We start from the raw sequence: 17,407 nt of genomic DNA, 5'->3' as shown, positions 1-17,407 counted from the left end.
AGGGCTGGTGCACCAGAAGGCCAGGGTGGGGAGGGGTGTTCTTGCAATATGATAGAGGTATCATCCAAGCCAGCCCTGGGAGACTTGGCCAGCCTTCTCCAAGATGGTGCAATCGAGACATTTTGGGCATCAGCTCCAGCCAGCATGCCCAATAGTCTGAGTTGCAGTCAAGAACATCTGGAGGGCACCAGCTTGAAGAAGGATGCCCTGGGCTATGTCTCTTGGGCAACAATCCCATATCCACATACCTGGGAGTAATCCCCATTAGAATCATAGAAGAGCAGAGTTGGAAGGGACCTACAAGGGCATCGAATTCAACCCCCTGCTCTACCCTAAAGCTTATTTGGGGCTTATTTCCGTGTAGATACGTAGAGGACTGAGCTGTTAGAGCATGGAACACACATTTGTACATATTATTATTATTTGTTTCCTAGGCAGGGATTAGCCTGGAATAGCTATCCCAAACTCTTGAAAGTGTTATCCGATGTCAATGATTTGATCTGTGAGAGGACATAAATCAGGGATGGGCATCTTCTGGGGGTTGGTAGGTGCATTTCATCCTGGCCAAATTTGCTGTTGAATTAGCCACAGCAGTGGTGAAAAAATGTGCTGATTTAGCAGGGAAATAGGATGCACGGGGAATGGAATTGCACTTCCAAGAGGTGGCTTCCCCGGACACCTTGTTCCCCTGCTAAATCAGCATGATTTTTTGTCACCTCCACCACACTAGTGGCAAATTTGGCAATGGCAGGGCAGTGGGGGGGGCACAAAAATGCCCGGGGTGGGTGAGTTGCAGGCCTATGCTGCCCATCCCTGGTGTAAATGGACTAGGCATATTGAACAGTCTTTGCACTGAAGCTTAATTGACTGCCTTTCAGTTTCTGTACAAGAACTGGAAGCAATTCAGTAAAAAGAAGAAGGGCTGCTTCCTGCCCTCTCTGCTTTGACTTGGCAGATTTTACTTAAAAAGAAGAGCAAGAAAGTACAGTTAGTAAATGTGTGGGCAATTAGCGGCAATCCTGCTTCCCTTTGCAAGCACACAATTTTCATTACAAGGCAAATTCATCAAACTTTTTTTTCAGAGCAGAGGGGTGAAATATCCTGAGCACAGTAAACTGAACACAATGAGACCAACAGACCACTAATTCGTTAATTTAACACCTGTTTAGATTTAAGTTAAGTTAGTGTAAAGCACTGGCTTAAAAAGAAAATGGATGATTTTATTTCCTTTACAAAATTTGTAGAATATTTAATAAAATACCAAGATAGTGCTTTTGCTGAGTGTCTGCACAGATACCTTTTTGTAGAAAGCAATTAGTTTATGGATCAAATATTTGCCTTGAACGTTGAGGTGACTGACACTAATATTGCGGAAAGCATATTGTGGGCATATGATGCAAGGAACTCCTGATCAACCAGTTCTGTGTGCCTTGTAACAACATAGGGAAATAGCAGTGTTCGTCCCATAATGTTAATTAGTTTGAAATACTAACAGTGCTTAGAAATCTCATTGAACTTATACCTAGTTCACACAGCTATTTCCCACTAGCTTTACTCCACGCAACCTCTTTCTGTACAAATGATTGCATGGAGAAAGTATTGTGTTAGCCAAAATGCCAGATCTACACTACTGCTTTAAAGCACTTATAACAGTTTTGACAACTGTATATGGAGTTGTCCTGGGCCCCAACAGTTGTCAAAACTGTTATAAAGTGCTTTAAAGCAGTAATGTAGATCCTGCCCAGATGTCCTTTGCAGCCATTTCTGTAATTGGCCAATGGAGGCAGCCATCTTCTGCTAGTCCTCTTCCCAGAATGCTCCAGTGAGCAATGTTACATTGTGCTGTAGTGTTGTTCTCATGAGGCATTCTGTCCCCAATTAGAAGGGAACGCTGCCTCATCTTTAGAAAAGTAAGCCCACTGCTACCTGAAAATCCTAAGAATTCAACAACCCTCCTTAAAATTCAGAGCAAGTATAAATTGATGCACAATGGGGCAAAATATTCTCAGTCTCAACTTTATATATACACTGGTAAGAGTTTGAACCAGCTCTGACTATCTAGGAAAGATCTTAGGGGTAGGGCGGGGGCAGGGGAAGGAAGAAGAGAAGGAGCAGAGTTAAAAATAAAAACAAATTCCATGTTAGAAATTATTAGAAAACGGATTGAAAAATAGGACCTTCACTATCATAATGACCTTGTATAGATCTATGCTGCAGCTGTGCTTTGAATATTGTCTATCCTGGCACCAACACTTATCTTTTAGGCGCCAGGTCAAGACTTTTCTCTTCTCCCAGGCATTTAACACCATTTAACAACGCTAAGTTTGTTTGTTAACGGACCCCCAGAACTGTTGTGTTTGTGTTTTTAAAGTTTGTATACTTTTTAATGTTTACTGTTTTAACTTTTGTAAACCACCCAGAGAGCTTCGGCTATGGGGTGGTATATAAATGTAACAAATAAATAAATAAAAATAAATACCCTTGTGGTCACCCCATCTTAAAAAGGTCATCATAGAAATAGAAAGGGTACAGAAAAAAGGAAACCCAAATGAGATCAAGGCCTTGGAGCACCTTCCCTATGAGGAAAAGCATTTGGGCCTTTTTAAATTTAGTGGGGGAAATGATGATAGGGTGGGGACTTGATAGAAAATGATGAATAGTGTGGGAAGAGTGGAGAGAAACCATTTTGTCTCTCTCATATAGTACTTGAGTTTATTGGTGTGTCACATAATAAGATCAATTGGTAAGAGGTTTAGGACAGACAAGGGCCCTATGTAGGTGTTAAAGCCCTTTGGCGATTAGAATCACAGGAGGGCAATATGGATGCTGTAGCTGGTCTTACCCTCTTCATCCCATCCCATCCCATCCCATTGCCGGGCTGTGGAACGAGCTTTCCAGAGAGGTTCGCTTGGTGCCTACATTGTTTTCCTTTCGTCGCCAGCTGAAGACCTTTTTATTTTCTCAGTATTTTAACACCTAATTTAACTTAAATTTAAACTCTGCTGTTTTAATCTCATATTTTAACCTATATCAAATTTTGCTGTGTGGTTTTATCCTGTTCGTGCTTTTTATATTGTATTTTGTATTTGTGTTTTTAAATTGTTGGTTGTTTTATTATGCTCTTCATGGTTTTAATTTTTGTGAACCGCCCAGAGAGCTTCGGCTATTGGGCGGTATAGAAATGAAATGAAATAAAATAAATAAATAAAATTGCCCAGCTGCACCACACAATGGAGAAGTCTGCATCACGGACCCTCAGGTACTGAGGGAGGTACTGTACTGAAGTTAGAGCCCTGCACTATCCCCACAGTTGACCTTCTCTTCCAACATATGGGACCGGGTGGTGGGACCGGCTGATGAGATCCAGGGGGCAGGGGCAGCTAACACATGCTCGCTCTCCTCTCACGCAAGTCTGATTGTATGAGGGCTTTAAAGCCAGATTCGGACTAGAGAAAGTACTTCTTCATGCAATACACAGAACTTACGGAATTCAGCACAACATGTGGAGATATTAAATCATTGGTTTAGGCGGCTTTAAATGGGGATCAGACATATTCAAGGATAGATCATGTCTTTAGTAGCCATGATAGAAAATATGACCTTCACAGAGCACTGCTGAATACCACTTACTAGGAGGCAACATGGGCCTTTGGCCTGATCCAGCATGGCTCTTTTTATGTTTCAAACGACAAATTCACGTAGGAAAAGGCTATTAATGCCTACTAATCATGATGTTTATTTATTACCTCCAGTATCAGAGGAAGCATGCCTCTATGTACTAGCTGCTGGGGAACTTGAGCAGGACGTTGTTACTGTACTACTTATGGGCTAGAAACAGAATACTGGACTAGATAGGCCTTTGGTCTGATCCAGCATGGCTCTTCTTAAGTTCTAAATGTTCTTGCCTTCATGCTGTCTTTGTGGTCTGCCCAGGTGCAGCTAGCTGGCCACTGTGGAAAATGAGATGCTTGTTCTGATCTGGCAGGACTCTTCTGATGTTCTAAGGCCCACTGAAACAGGTGGCATATCTCAGGTCTGCAACAGCATAAATTGTACACTATTTCTGCCATCTCTTGAGTTCTCATTAGGTCTTTTTGTGTGCTTAAAGAGGGAGCAATAAGCCCAACAGAAGTACTGCGGATACTGATAGTTCAACTAAATAAATCCTGTATCAATTAAAATGTTTTTAAAGTGACAGACACAGCAAATTCTATAATTAAAATTTCTTTATTCTCAAAATCCCTCATAGAATCTCCTATAGTTTTATTAATGCTGTAATTTTCAATATAGCATCCTGCCACCACTGAAAATTTACATTGAAAAGAAATCATTTTACATAGTACATAATTATGAAAAAAGAGCCATGAATGAAGAGTGCCCTCTGGTGATTTTAAGGTGGCACTGAACAAACATGAAGTATACGGAACACTGCATTTGGAAAGTGGCTCCCATATGGCAGGGAAATTAGAAACAGTATAAAACCGGCTTCTCCTTGAAACTTCCAAGTTGGTACCAAAAAAGCAAAGTGTGCTGGTAAAATAGAAAAGGCAAATACTTTCTTGCTCACCAGGAGTGTTGCTGCTCCCTCTGGAAGCAGCAACGCTCTCTCTTCAAAAGAATTCCTTTTATAAACCGTCTTAGTATTGGGGAGGCCCTTGAGATCAAAGGGAAGTCAGGAGGATGTAGATTGTACTGAAGGTTTTGTTTTCTACCAGAGGTATCTACTGAAAAAAAGTGCAGAATCTGAAAGTAGCTCATGTGCATATTTTGGGTGTAGGTCCATAACCTTGATGGGTGTGCTAACGAGAGTCCATTCAGTTTAGTTTATACAGATATTTTACTCAATTCCCAGTCCATGCACCTTCTACTACATGTTAGAACGGGTTAGCCAAGGAAAATCCTGAGGAAATAAAAGAACAGCAATACTCAACATCTAGGAATAAAAGATCATGCAAGCAATTTTCTGGCAATAAAAGAAAGAAAGGCAGATGTGGCAGCACTCATAACTTTAGCCATTTAAAAATGGAAGAGAAATGAGGTTTAAGATTATTAATGCAGAGAATACTGTAAAACAGGAGTGGGCAACCTGGAACCCTGCAGATATTTTGGGCTACAACTTCCATCAGTCCTAGCCAATATAGCCAATGGAGGGGGATGATGGGAGTTTTAGGCCAAGTTATCTGGAAAGCCAGAAGTTGCCAACCACTGTTGTAAAGGAAGTGGTGGCCAAATTCTTACAAGGCAAATGCAACCCATGGAAAGTGAAGAGGAAAGAAATGAAAAGAAGTGTGTGCACGTGTATACACACTAGATGTACAATGGCCTTCCCTTCCTCCTCCTCCTTGAACAAAAAAAGTGCAAATTAATAACAGCACTGATGTCATCTGCAAGGGCTCAATAGCACAAGATCCTAAGGAAATTGTTTTTGGACTGGTGGGAAGAAAAACCACTTTTCTGGGACAGAGTAGTAGTAAGAGTACTCTTACAAAGGATAAGAGTCCATTTTTATTTTTATTTTATTTTTGTCTTATTTTTTTTATACTCACAATAAAAAATTGATTGAAAAACCAAGGATAGATGACATGGTTTTCAGAGGTTTTAATATACAGCAAACAAGGTTAGGATTTTTTAACATGAAATGTTAGGTAGCCTCGTTTTTCAACAGGCTTGCTCTTCAGAGCTTCCCAGTTAAGGTTTTACTTCTTCTTCTCCATGTGTTTGCAGCTTTCTTTGCTGTTTTTGGAGACCACTGCCTAAATGAGGGGTCCCCAACCTTTTTGGACCATGGGCACATTTGGAAATTTAAGAAACTGCTGTGGGCAGCATCATAAAATGGCTCCCATGGAGGATGTGGCTAGTCACAAAATGGCTGCCTTGGGGGTAGGGGCTTAGCTAGTCAAAAGTGAGTTAAAGAGATAGAAGGTGGGGAGAGAAATAAATATGCTAGATGCTGGGAGGGAAATAGCAAGGCTAGAAGCTGGGGGAGGCGAATAGCATGGCTGACTGGGGGATGCTGGGAGTAGCCCAACACATATGGAGAGCAGCAGCTTGGGGAAGGCAGATACAAATATTGTCACCAAAGGTTAAACACAGCTATCTAAACATATATCACTATTAAAAAAATGTTATTCTACTTAACGCAGGAAGTGGCCATTTGCTTACAGTTTGAGATGGAGGGATAAAAATAGACTCACTTGCTGTTTCCTCTCCGATTGTGGATTGATCATTACATTAATGAGGGAAGGCACGTGCTTTTCTGCCAAGCTTGTTTTCAGGGCAACTTGTAGTTCTTCTGGTGTTTGTACAAAGTACCCTTTGCCACCAAAGGCGGATATAATCTGCTCATAGCGAGCATTTGGCAACAAAGAAACTGGAGGAACACTGAAATGAAGTAAGGAGAGGTTTGGCGTTTGTAGGGTGTTCAGGAAACGAACGCAGCAGCAGCAGCAGCTAGGCATTATAAAATGGCCATACCACAGATTTGTTAAGTATCAGGCCCAGGTACAGAATTTTCATTTTCCCAGTGCCTCAGGGGAGATTGATCAGAGCCCATTTAATTACTATGATAGGAGTTCCAAGATTGCTTCAGTTCAGGTTTTAACAAAGAACAGGAAATCACAGTAGTGGCAAAATGGAGTCTTTTGATGTATTCCATTCAGTTTCAAAGCACTTTGGATGACTCCCACAAAGCCCTCAAGCAAATTTACTTAACAAAAAAAGAGAGAGAGAGAGAGAGAATTTTCCAGTGTTTAAAACTAAGAGCATGAAAAAGCACCGTCAGTATAGTGGAAGAAGCCAATGACTGGGTTTTCATGATAGGGAGGGAAAATAAGCCACTGTAACTTATGCACAGCCCTGTGCATGCCCATTGCACGTCAGCTAATTTCCATAATTACCCTTGCCATGCGCAACTTGTGGTGCCATTTAACCCAGCAGGGGTGGCTTACAAACCAGCCTGGAAGCCATAGCTTGTTCTAGGATGGTGGGGTGGTTTGTAATCTCCTCAGCCTCGCAAGATTCAGACGACACAACAGGCTGCATCCAGCGAGGGTACTTATGGAAAATAGGTGGTGTGGGACCAGCAGGAAATCAAGCCACCGTGGCTTATTTTCCTTCCATAATTGTGCGAACCTGCCCATTGTGGCACTTTTGTGTGGTGTGTATCTGTGTTCGCACTGACTTGTCGTGTTTTCTTATGTCAGCATGTGTGCATGTTCATGCACACACACACACATGTATGTATGTGTTAAGTGACCATTAACTTTTTCTATTCCTTCCCCATCAAGGTCAGTCACGACATCCATAGCATAGCACAGCACAGACATTTGGAAAAAGAGCAACTTTTCACCACTGCACTGTTGACAAAATGTTGCTGGGAGTACTTTTATGGGGCCTCTGATTGCTCTTTGCTCAGAGTGCAGGGAGCATCTGTGCCCTGACCCCATTCCTCTTCTCCCCTCTATACACACCCTTCGCCTTTTAATTTCCCAACATGAGAGGAGAAATACCCCCCTCCCAAATTATGATCACTTTTCACTGAAGTGAGCTTGAGGATGGAACCACCAATTACAGTCTATATTCACACAGCGAATATAGTTAATCTATAGAATTCACTTTCCACCTCTTTCGATGGCTTCAAAAGGGGTCTGGACAAATTCATGGAGAACACTGTCAATGGTTTCTGATAGCTGTATGCTACCTCTGATATCAGAGACAGTATGTCTGTCTACACCAGTTGCTGGGGAACATGGGCAGGAGGGTGCTATTGCAGTCATATCCTGCTTGTGGGTTTCCCATGGGCAACTGGTTAGCTGGTGACCAATATGCTGGACAAGATGGACCCTTGGCCTGATCCAGCATGATTCTTCTTATGCCAGTTGACATATAGTACATGAGCCCAACATCTAAGTTGTCTCACTAGAATCTGTCTAACCATGATATAAACCGAGTTGTGTCATGATATGGAACTTCTAATGTTTTTAGAAATACAACTTCATATCTGTAAGAGCAAAAATCTAACAATTAAATTGACTAAGCAAGTCCAGCACGGAAGTACCCACCATGCAGAAGGTTCTCCAAGCTTCAGTATCTCCTTCCAAGTGTCTGCATCCAAGCCACTGTATATCCCATTGTTGTTGACTACGATTATAATGATTGGCATGTTATACCTGCAATGATTCACAAGCAGGAATCACATTTGGGTGAAACTCAGCTGTTTCTAACACTTTCATATGGTAGAGACACTTGCTCTGCATGACATAGACAATTATTTTAAAAGTTGAATTGGACAAAGGTTTTACCTGCACATAGTCTCTACCTCCATACCAGAGAAACCAAAGGCACTGTCTCCTTCTATACAGACCACTTGCTGCTCGGGATTCTGGTCTTTTGTAACCATTGCAGCTGCTATTGCAAAACCCAACCCAACTCCCATTGTTCCAAAGGTACCAGCATCAAGCCTATAAAAAAGAAAGGAAGTTTATGGATTTCCCCCTGCAACATAGCATATTCTCTTTCTAGCAGTTCTGTACTCATTTTTGCCATTCTGTGTTATTAAGAAGGCACAGGGTATCTTTGGAAATACGTGAAACAGCATGTATTCATGAACAGGACTGACTGAAGTGTGGATTTGTAAAAACAGTTAATGAATATGAACGTTGGACTAAATCGGTGATTAGAATAAGGCTTCTTTATATCTGGTCAGTTATAACATTGTATTTTTAGCTGATTTCAGAGTTCAATCACTGGTATTTCAAATGCATGCTAATTAGCTGAACTGAGCCACAAGAATCTCTGGCACATTTGTTGTTTGCCCCTTGAGATCTGTCCTGCATGTAACAGCATGAAAATCACTACGGCAATTTCACAGGCTTCTCAGGTCACTGACAAAGGTATAGGAAATCTATTCTATATTTGAATATCCTGGAAAAAATCCATTGGAAGCTTGAAAACAACAATGAAACAATTGTATTACAGTTATAGCCTTCAAGCAAATTTGGAAATAAAAACCTGTGCCTTTTAATAATATGTTCAAAAGCATATAATATACCTTAAAAGGTTGCTGGCATAAGTATGTTACCTTTAAACTCTCCCTGCTCAAATATGCATCTTTATCAAAGTATACAGCAAAGGAAAGAATGTGTTACCATATATTCTCCAGGAAATCTCAAGGTAACGGGCAGTATCCAATTAGGCTCTGCCAACAGTTTTTGCTGGCATGACAGGTTTTCATGGAAAAAACATCATCCCAGCAAATGCTATTGGTATTGCTATAGTGGTCATTTATGCAACACAGTGCAACACAGCGTAACATAGTTACTGCTAAAGTTGAATTGGATACTGCCCCAGTTTCCCCCACTTCACAATTTCTCCAGGCTTCTTTGTTGACCCCACAATACTAGTTTCAAAATACTTTCAAAGTCACAACTGATATTTCATGTTCACCTTGCAAAAGGGAAAGACTGGATCTAAGCTGATATCTCTCATACCTATTTATCCACTTCTTATTTGCTTTCAATTCTTGTTTTAGGGAGTTCATTTTAGAATTTTACTTATCTGATGGTAAGAAATATTGCTCCTCACTAAAAGAAAAGGCTCTGCTTGCAGAAGGTCCCTTCTCCTGATTTTTGGGGATTCCCCCCACCACTGTTCACCCTATTTATCAGGGTTACTCTCTGTGTAATAATTTGGGGGGGGGGAGCGGCTATGAGAAAGAGGAGTTGGAGAAGGTCACTCCCAACAGTGTAGTTGATCAAGCATAAATCTGCATCTAACCGAAAATTGTTCCCAATGACCTCTTGGCATAAGAACTGAAGTGAAATGCACAGTATTTATACTGCATAGAAATATTATTTCCTGGGATTCCCCTGCATATCAGAACGAACAGGCTAGCATAGAAAGAGACCAATAGTTACCTGTGGCGAGGATGATAATTTGGAAGCATAGTGCGCCCAATGTCCATAGTGTTTGCTCCCTCGCTAATCAAAACGCAGTCCTTTGGCAAAAGTTCCCTGACATGGTGGAACACTGTATAGTAATTCATTGGCAGATGCTTTTGTAGTGAAAGTGCCTTAATTGAAAAATAAAGGAATAATGGATTGAGTGGAAGATCTGCTGCGTCAACTAGACTTGTAGATGTAAGAATTGTGAAACCATCACTGCCAGTAAAATATAATAACAACAAAATTTTATTATATATAAAGGAAAGGTGGGGGGAAACAGAAGTTTTTTGATAACTGTACTAATTTTTATAAAAGAAACCACATCTGCGTTTACTGACACACATAACTAACAGTACCTTAGATTTCTCTTCATTGCTTTGCACTTTTGCTCGTAGCTCTTTCCACCAGTCTGTATTAGAAGGATATTTCCAAAGCTTTTTGTTCAGCTGACCTAAAAGCTAAGAGAATAGCAATATTTTTACAATGGAATTGCATGAAGTTCTCCTCCGCCCTGGAATTGAAGTTGATGTGCACTTTTATTAAAATATTTTATTTATTGACAATATTTCTATACCGCTCCCTATCAGAAGATTTCAGAGAAAATAAAAACAGAATAAAATCATCATTAAAAAGAACAAGGTACAGATTAAACCATGGCTGGTCATTCTGGGAGAGCACAACTCTATGATGTGTGGCTTTAGAGAAGTAACTGCCTGCACTGTCTGTTCCCCATATATTGGAGCAGGTTTTGCCAGAAGATGTTACCTGATGATCCACCAGCCGAAATGGCTCCAAATCAAGCTGTGCTCTGCACTGTTTGTAAAATTCCTAAAGCCAATTAAACAGAAGAAAATTTCTACAAAAGAAGACTCTTAAGTTACCTGCTCTGTCACCGCTTTGATGTCTCCCAATAAGGCTGCAACAGGTTTCACATTATTCCCCAATTCTTCTGCACAAATGTCTACCTGTCATTAAAAAAAAGAAAAGAAAAAAGATATAGGCTCAGTTATGTTTTTTTTTTATTAAATTTTTATTCATTTTCAACATTATATAAACATAGATAAACATTACCAAAATATAACTGAAACAAAACACAATAAGAAAAAGAAAAACATCAAATATCTGCTGCTTACATATTGAATGATTGTTGAGTACAAATATCAAAAACTATTACATATACCTTATCATACTACAACATCTTCGTTCTTAACATAAAAGTGCACCCCCCACCTCGGGATCATTCTTGAGTCCAAAATCTAATCGTTTCTTCTGCTGGTGGTTTCCCACTTCCCTTAGTAAACACAAACACTAGGAACTGTTTCCAAATTCCTTCGAACTCATTTATTTTAGTTACGCCTTTTCTCCACTTAATATTACATGTCAGTTTATCATTAATGGCTATGTCCCATACTTCTTTGTACCATTCCTCAATAGTATATTCCCCTTGGACCTTCCAGTTCCTAGCTACCATCAGTCGTGCTGCAACCAACAAATTCGATATCAGCTCTATAGTTCCTTTTCCACACTTTATATCTTCAAATAGTGACAGCAATGCTATTTTTGGTGTTTGTTCTATTTTCATTCCCACTATTTCTTCAATTTCTGAGAACACCATCTTCCATAATCTTTGTACATATTTGCATTGCCACCACATATGTAAATACGTTCCTTTTTCCCCACAACCTCTCCAACAATTTGCTGAATGTTGATCACTTATCTTATTCAATCTAACCGGGGTTAGGTACCACCTCCATAGGATTTTAAAATAATTCTCCTTTATTCTTACTGATAAACTTCTCAACACTCTTTGTTTCCATAGTCCCTCCCAGCTCTGTCGCCCTATTTGTATCTTCAAATCTGATTCCCAAACCATTTTCTCTGTATTCTCTCTAAACTCCTTCTCTAACAATATTTTATATATTTCACTCATTAATCCTTTTGAAACTATACTACCTCCTTTCCCTTCCTCCTTACTTACTACTAATTCTTCAAACCTCGTCATCTTTCTGCACATTCTATTATCTTTAATCCACTTTTTATTCCATTGCTCTAATTGACCATATTCTAGCCAAGATAGCTTCTTCTCCTTTAACAAATTTTCCATATCCTCTCTTGTTTTAATATCTCTTACCCAATCCTTTAATCTTATTTTATTTTTCTCTTTTAATATTTTACATAATCTACCCTTTAGATCCTCTGGGAAATTCTTTAACATTATTATCGGTGCTAAAGGAGAGTTGCTCGGAAGCAGCTTCCCTTTAAATTTACTCCAAATTTCCCATTGAGTCCTCAGGAGTGGATTATCTATACTTCCAACCCACTTTCTTCCTCCGTCTTTAAAAAAAACATTCTCCAAATTCATCTCTACCTTATTTATGGTTTTTTCTTCCATCCAATATAAATCTCCTACTCCCATAATTGCTTCTACAACATGTCTTAATCTATTTGCTACGTAGTATAATTTTATGTTTGGGAGACCCATTCCCCCCTTTTTTTGGCTTAGGTACCAATTATTTTTATTCACTCTTGCTCTCTTTTCTCCATTACAATATTTATTAATAATATTTTGCCAACTTTTTATCTCGGTTTCTGATATTTTTATAGGTAACATTCTAAATACAAAATTAATTTTAGCTAATATCTTCATTTTTATTAAGGCTATTCTTCCGAACCAAGATAAATTTAATCTTTTATATTTCTCCAATTTCTCTAATACCTCTTTCTTTAACCTCGTTAAATTTTCCTTTTCAAGATTCTCTAAATTTTTTGTAATTTTAATTCCCAAATATTTAATCTCATTCTTAACTTTCAATTCCATTCCCTTAAATTCCCAATCCTTTTCTTCCTTCTTGGTATAGTTAAACAACATCATCTCTGATTTAGACCAATTTATTTTTAACCCTGTAATTTCCTCAAATTCCCTCAACTGATATTTAATTCTTTCTAACTTTCTTAATGGATTCTTAATGGTCAATAAAGTGTCATCCGCAAACATGTTTAACTTTATTTCCCTTACCTCTCCAATTCCTTCTAACTCTTCATCCTCCCTTAGTGCCTTCGCCAAAACTTCCATAACCATTACAAACAGGACCGGCGAGAGCGGACATCCTTGTCTTGTTCCTCTGGCTAGTCGTATCTTTTCAGTAAGTCCGTCATTTACCACCACTACCGCCGTATTTTGGGAATATAGCTGTTCTATTACATTTTTAAATTTATTTCCAAATCCCAATTTATCTATAATACTCTTTAGTGCCTGCCAGCTCACACAATCAAAAGCTTTAAAAATATCTAATGCCATAATACCTGCCTTAATATTTGCTTTTTTTATTACATTTATTACATTTAAAACTCTACCCACTAAATTATGCATATGCCTTCCTACCACAAACCCACATTGATCTGCTCCTATATATTCTGCCAAAAATTTATTTAGCCGTTTGGCCATAATAGATGTAAAAATTTTAGCATCCTGATTTATTAAAGAAATAGGTCTATAAGAATCGGGATTAGTCAAATCTTTATCTGGTTTTGGGATCAGAATTATCACTGAATGTTCCCATGATTCAGGTATCTTCTCTCCTGATAATATCCTATTATAAAGTTCCATTAATTTTGGAACTAAACAGTCTTTGAAGACCTTATAATATTCTGGACCCAAACCATCTGCTCCCGGTGATTTACCAACTTTTAACTTATCAATAACCTCTTCAACTTCTCTTTGAGTTATTACTGACTCCATTAACTCCTTATATTCTAATTTTATTCCCTTCTTTATAAACCTTCCAATATACTCCTCCACCTTTTCTTGTTGACTTTCTTTACCCTTATACAATTCCTGATAGAATTCCTGAAAAATTTTTATTTTAGCTTTCATTGCATGACAATAATTCCCTCGGCTATCTTTCAACGTTTCTATCCCATTCCTCCCTTTTTCTTTTTGTGTGAGCTTGGCAAGCAACCTCGAGTTCTTATCACTGTTTTCAAAATATTCCCTTTTCATATACATTAAATTCTTTTGAATCTCTTCTATATTTAAATTTTCTAATTGTTTCTTCTTAGCTTGTATTTCCACTAATTTATATTTATCTTTAACTCGCCAATATCTTTCCTCCAAGTTTTTAATTTCTATCTCTAACTTTTCCTGTTCTGCACGTTGTTGTCTTTTTAAACTACATGTTTCTCTAATACAGATTCCTCTTGCTACAGCCTTCATGGTGTCCCAAATGACTGACCCAGCTGTTCCTCCTTTTTCATTAATTTCCCATGACTCCGACAGTTCCTTCCGAATTTTATCTACTATTTTATTATATTTCAATATCTTTGTATTCAGCTTCCATCTATATGCCTCTTTATAATCTTTCTTAACTGTAAATTCTAGACTTAACAAGGCATGATCAGTTACTTTTATTACCCCCATTTCCATTTTACAAATCCTCGTTGCAAAATCTTTTGAAACAAATATATAATCTATCCTGGAGTATGTATGATGAACTGGGGAAAAGTATGAAAATCCAGGCCTATTCCCGTTAAGTAAACGCCACGAATCTAAATAATCATTTTCTTTTACTAATTTATTCAATATAGTCATATTGTTCCTCTTTTCAGCATTAGTGGGATTTGACCTGTCCCGTTTATTATCCATAACCATATTAAAATCCCCAGCTAATATAGCATACCCCTCCTTAAATTCTTCTATTTCTTTAAACAACTTTATAAAAAACTCTCTATGCCTCTCATTTGGGGCATAAACATTAATCAAAGTATAGACCTTTCCCTCAATTTTACCTTTTAACATAAGATATCTGCCCTTATCATCCTTTTTTACTTCTTCTAATATAAACCCACTTTTTTTTGAAATCAAAGTGGCCACTCCATTTTTTTTCGATGTCCCTAATGACTTTTCATAATAGGCTAACCACTTTAATTTTATCATATTCGAATTCTCGGAGCCTTGGTGTGTCTCTTGGACCATTATAATATCTGATCCCTCTTTATTAAGCATTTGTTCTATTCTCTTCCTTTTCACGACTGCCCCCAAACCTTTAACATTGAGTGTTGATACCTTTATCTTTTTATCCATAATCACCCTTTTGAAATCTCTTCCGATCCCTTGTGCTCAGCAGTTCAAACTTGCTTACATAAAAAAACAAACTCCATACATAAAACCCCCACCCTCCTACCCCAATCCCTCCTCTCCTACCTTCCCCCCCTCCCCACCCCCCCACTCTAATCCCCCCCCCATATCCCCGTGAGTCTAGTACTCCAGCCATCTACTTTAAAGGGGGGGGGGGAGGCAGTGCTGCGCCTGGCCGGCAGGTTTCTATATTAGCATTTCTATTTGCAATTATCTCCAAACATAATTAACAATTCTCTTACTCTCCAGATGTCCCAGCCTCATTCCCTCCCCCACCCACTCCAGCCCCATTTGCTTCCCCATCCAGACCCAGCCTCTTCAGCAATTCTTTACCTTGATCCAATGAGGTTACTCTGTGTTCCCTCCTCCCATATGTAAATCTTAAGAAAACCGGGTAACCCCATGCGTATGGAATTTTGTTCTGCATTAACATTCCAGTTATTGGTTTAATACTCCGTCTCCAATTTAATGTATGTTGAGAAAGATCATTATAAATTTGCACTGCTTTGCCTTTATATTGTAACTGGGTCAAAGATCTCAATTCTTTCATGATTTGCTCTTTTTTATAATAGTTACCAAATTTCACCAAAATATCTCTAGTCCCTTTGTAGTTTTGCCCCCCCATGCGGTGGACTCGGTCCAGATCCGATCCATCTATTGGTATGTCAGGCATCAGCTCTTTGAACCAGTTCAGAATGATTTCTCTAAGATCTTCTCCTTGTATCTGCTTCAGCTGCTTTATTCGAATTGAAGATCTACGAGATTGGTCTTCCAAGGCGATCAGACGTAATTCCCATTCCTTAAATTGAATATTTGTTGATTTTTCAAAAGCCTCTTGCTTCTTCTGGTCCAATTCCGCTTTTGCCTCTATCTCTTTGATCTTATCCGAGTTTTCTGCGGTCTTATCCGAAAGAACACGCATTTGTTGTCTAAATTCATTCATTTGCAGATCCATTTTTTTAAAAATGATGATATTATTCTCTACAATAACTGCCTTAATTTCTGCTAGGGAGGGAAAGTTGCTGTCCATTGCTTTTCCCCCTTCAGCCATATTCTTTTCTTTATTTGGTACTGTATCCAAAGAAACTGGGTCTATAACTTCGTCTTCCTGGTCTGTTCCAGGGGCTGTATCTTCCAGGTGGGAGAGGTGGGTTAAATTATGATTTGAAGGTTTCTTTTTTTGTATATTCAACTTTTCCCACTTCTTAATCTTTTTTTTAATGTTGGACATAGGACCCTTCTGAGTAGGGCATAAATCTTAGAGCCCCCACTTCCTTAGCAACTTTTACTGGCTTCTCTTCTATGTGCCAAACACACCACCTTCTTCCCGAGGGGGAGGAAATATATTCAGTTCACAACAGCATTCACTAGAGGGGATCAGATCCAATCATTCACAGTTTCTCAAAATCCCACATCTCCCTCACAGAATGCTGTTTCTTCCCCTTCACCCCCCCCCTTCTCGGCACACCGCAAACAGCTTCCACTTTCCACTTTACAAAGATTACAGCAAACAACTTCAAAGCCAGTATTTCAATCTTTCCAACTTAAGATAAAGGATGAGAAGTGAGGATCGCTGTAAATCAGATCAACGTCTAACAAGCATAAGTTCTTTCTTTTCAAACTGCGACATCAATCATGTTACTTTACTTTCGGTTTTGCCTCTGCAGTTTATAAAGACATTCCGTCAAGCTCACCTCATCCCATCGGCTCTTCTCAACACTTTCCAGCTCCGATAGCTTTTATAATCATTTCCTGTCGTTTGCTCAAAGATTTATGCCCATTAAAAAATAGATAATTGCTTTTTCCGGCAACGCCGCTCAGAGCCTCAGAAGAAACCTGCCACCGCCATGGCTGCCAAGCTCTGCCCCCCTATAGGCTCAGTTATGGTGAATAGCAAATATGTGATAATATTCCTCCCTTAGAATTAGAGTTTCACATTTCTTTTCATACCAGAGCAAGGAACACCAACAGCTTGTTTGTATTTGTATTTCCCCTTCGCAGTTAACTTCCTTCCTTCCTTCTCAAGTGTCTTGCTCGGATCCACACTATCCCTGACATAATAACTGTTATGCAAGGCGAGACAAATTCACCCCCGCCCACCTCAAAGTAAACACATAAAAGAGAAGCAAAAGAGAAGATCTTTCTATACAAAGAGCCAGGAACGGAAAAGAGGGAGCAAGAGAGAGGCCATGACAGCTGCACTTATAGAATTAGTTCTTATCAAAGTTCAAGGAAACTCTTTATCAAGAGAAATTTAAATTCTTCTTGACAAAACTGCTCAGTACAAGGTTTCTCCTCCAGCTAACCAAGCAGGATCTGTTTAGGTGAGTAG

At 39.0% G+C, this 17,407-nt stretch overlaps 1 protein-coding gene across 1 annotated transcript in view; it reads right to left on the bottom strand.

The window, feature by feature from the left end:
- Positions 1-4,221: 4,221 nt before the first annotated feature.
- The window catches only part of HACL1 (2-hydroxyacyl-CoA lyase 1), a 36,770-nt gene continuing 23,584 nt past the window's right edge, over positions 4,222-17,407 (bottom strand). Inside the window, exons 11-17 of the mRNA XM_063128576.1 lie at positions 10,823-10,906; positions 10,298-10,399; positions 9,915-10,069; positions 8,301-8,459; positions 8,061-8,168; positions 6,195-6,381; positions 4,222-4,900 (exon numbers count right to left, since the gene is read on the bottom strand). Of these exons, the coding sequence (XP_062984646.1) occupies positions 4,868-4,900; positions 6,195-6,381; positions 8,061-8,168; positions 8,301-8,459; positions 9,915-10,069; positions 10,298-10,399; positions 10,823-10,906 (828 nt within the window). The 3' untranslated portion in view covers positions 4,222-4,867. The remainder of the gene's footprint in view (positions 4,901-6,194; positions 6,382-8,060; positions 8,169-8,300; positions 8,460-9,914; positions 10,070-10,297; positions 10,400-10,822; positions 10,907-17,407) is intronic.

The sequence above is a fragment of the Elgaria multicarinata genome, chromosome 1 (assembly GCF_023053635.1).
Source record: "Elgaria multicarinata webbii isolate HBS135686 ecotype San Diego chromosome 1, rElgMul1.1.pri, whole genome shotgun sequence".
NCBI lineage: Eukaryota > Metazoa > Chordata > Lepidosauria > Squamata > Anguidae > Elgaria > Elgaria multicarinata.
The sequence above is the reverse complement of the archived record's forward strand: the minus strand, read 5'-3'. Positions and strand labels throughout refer to the sequence as shown.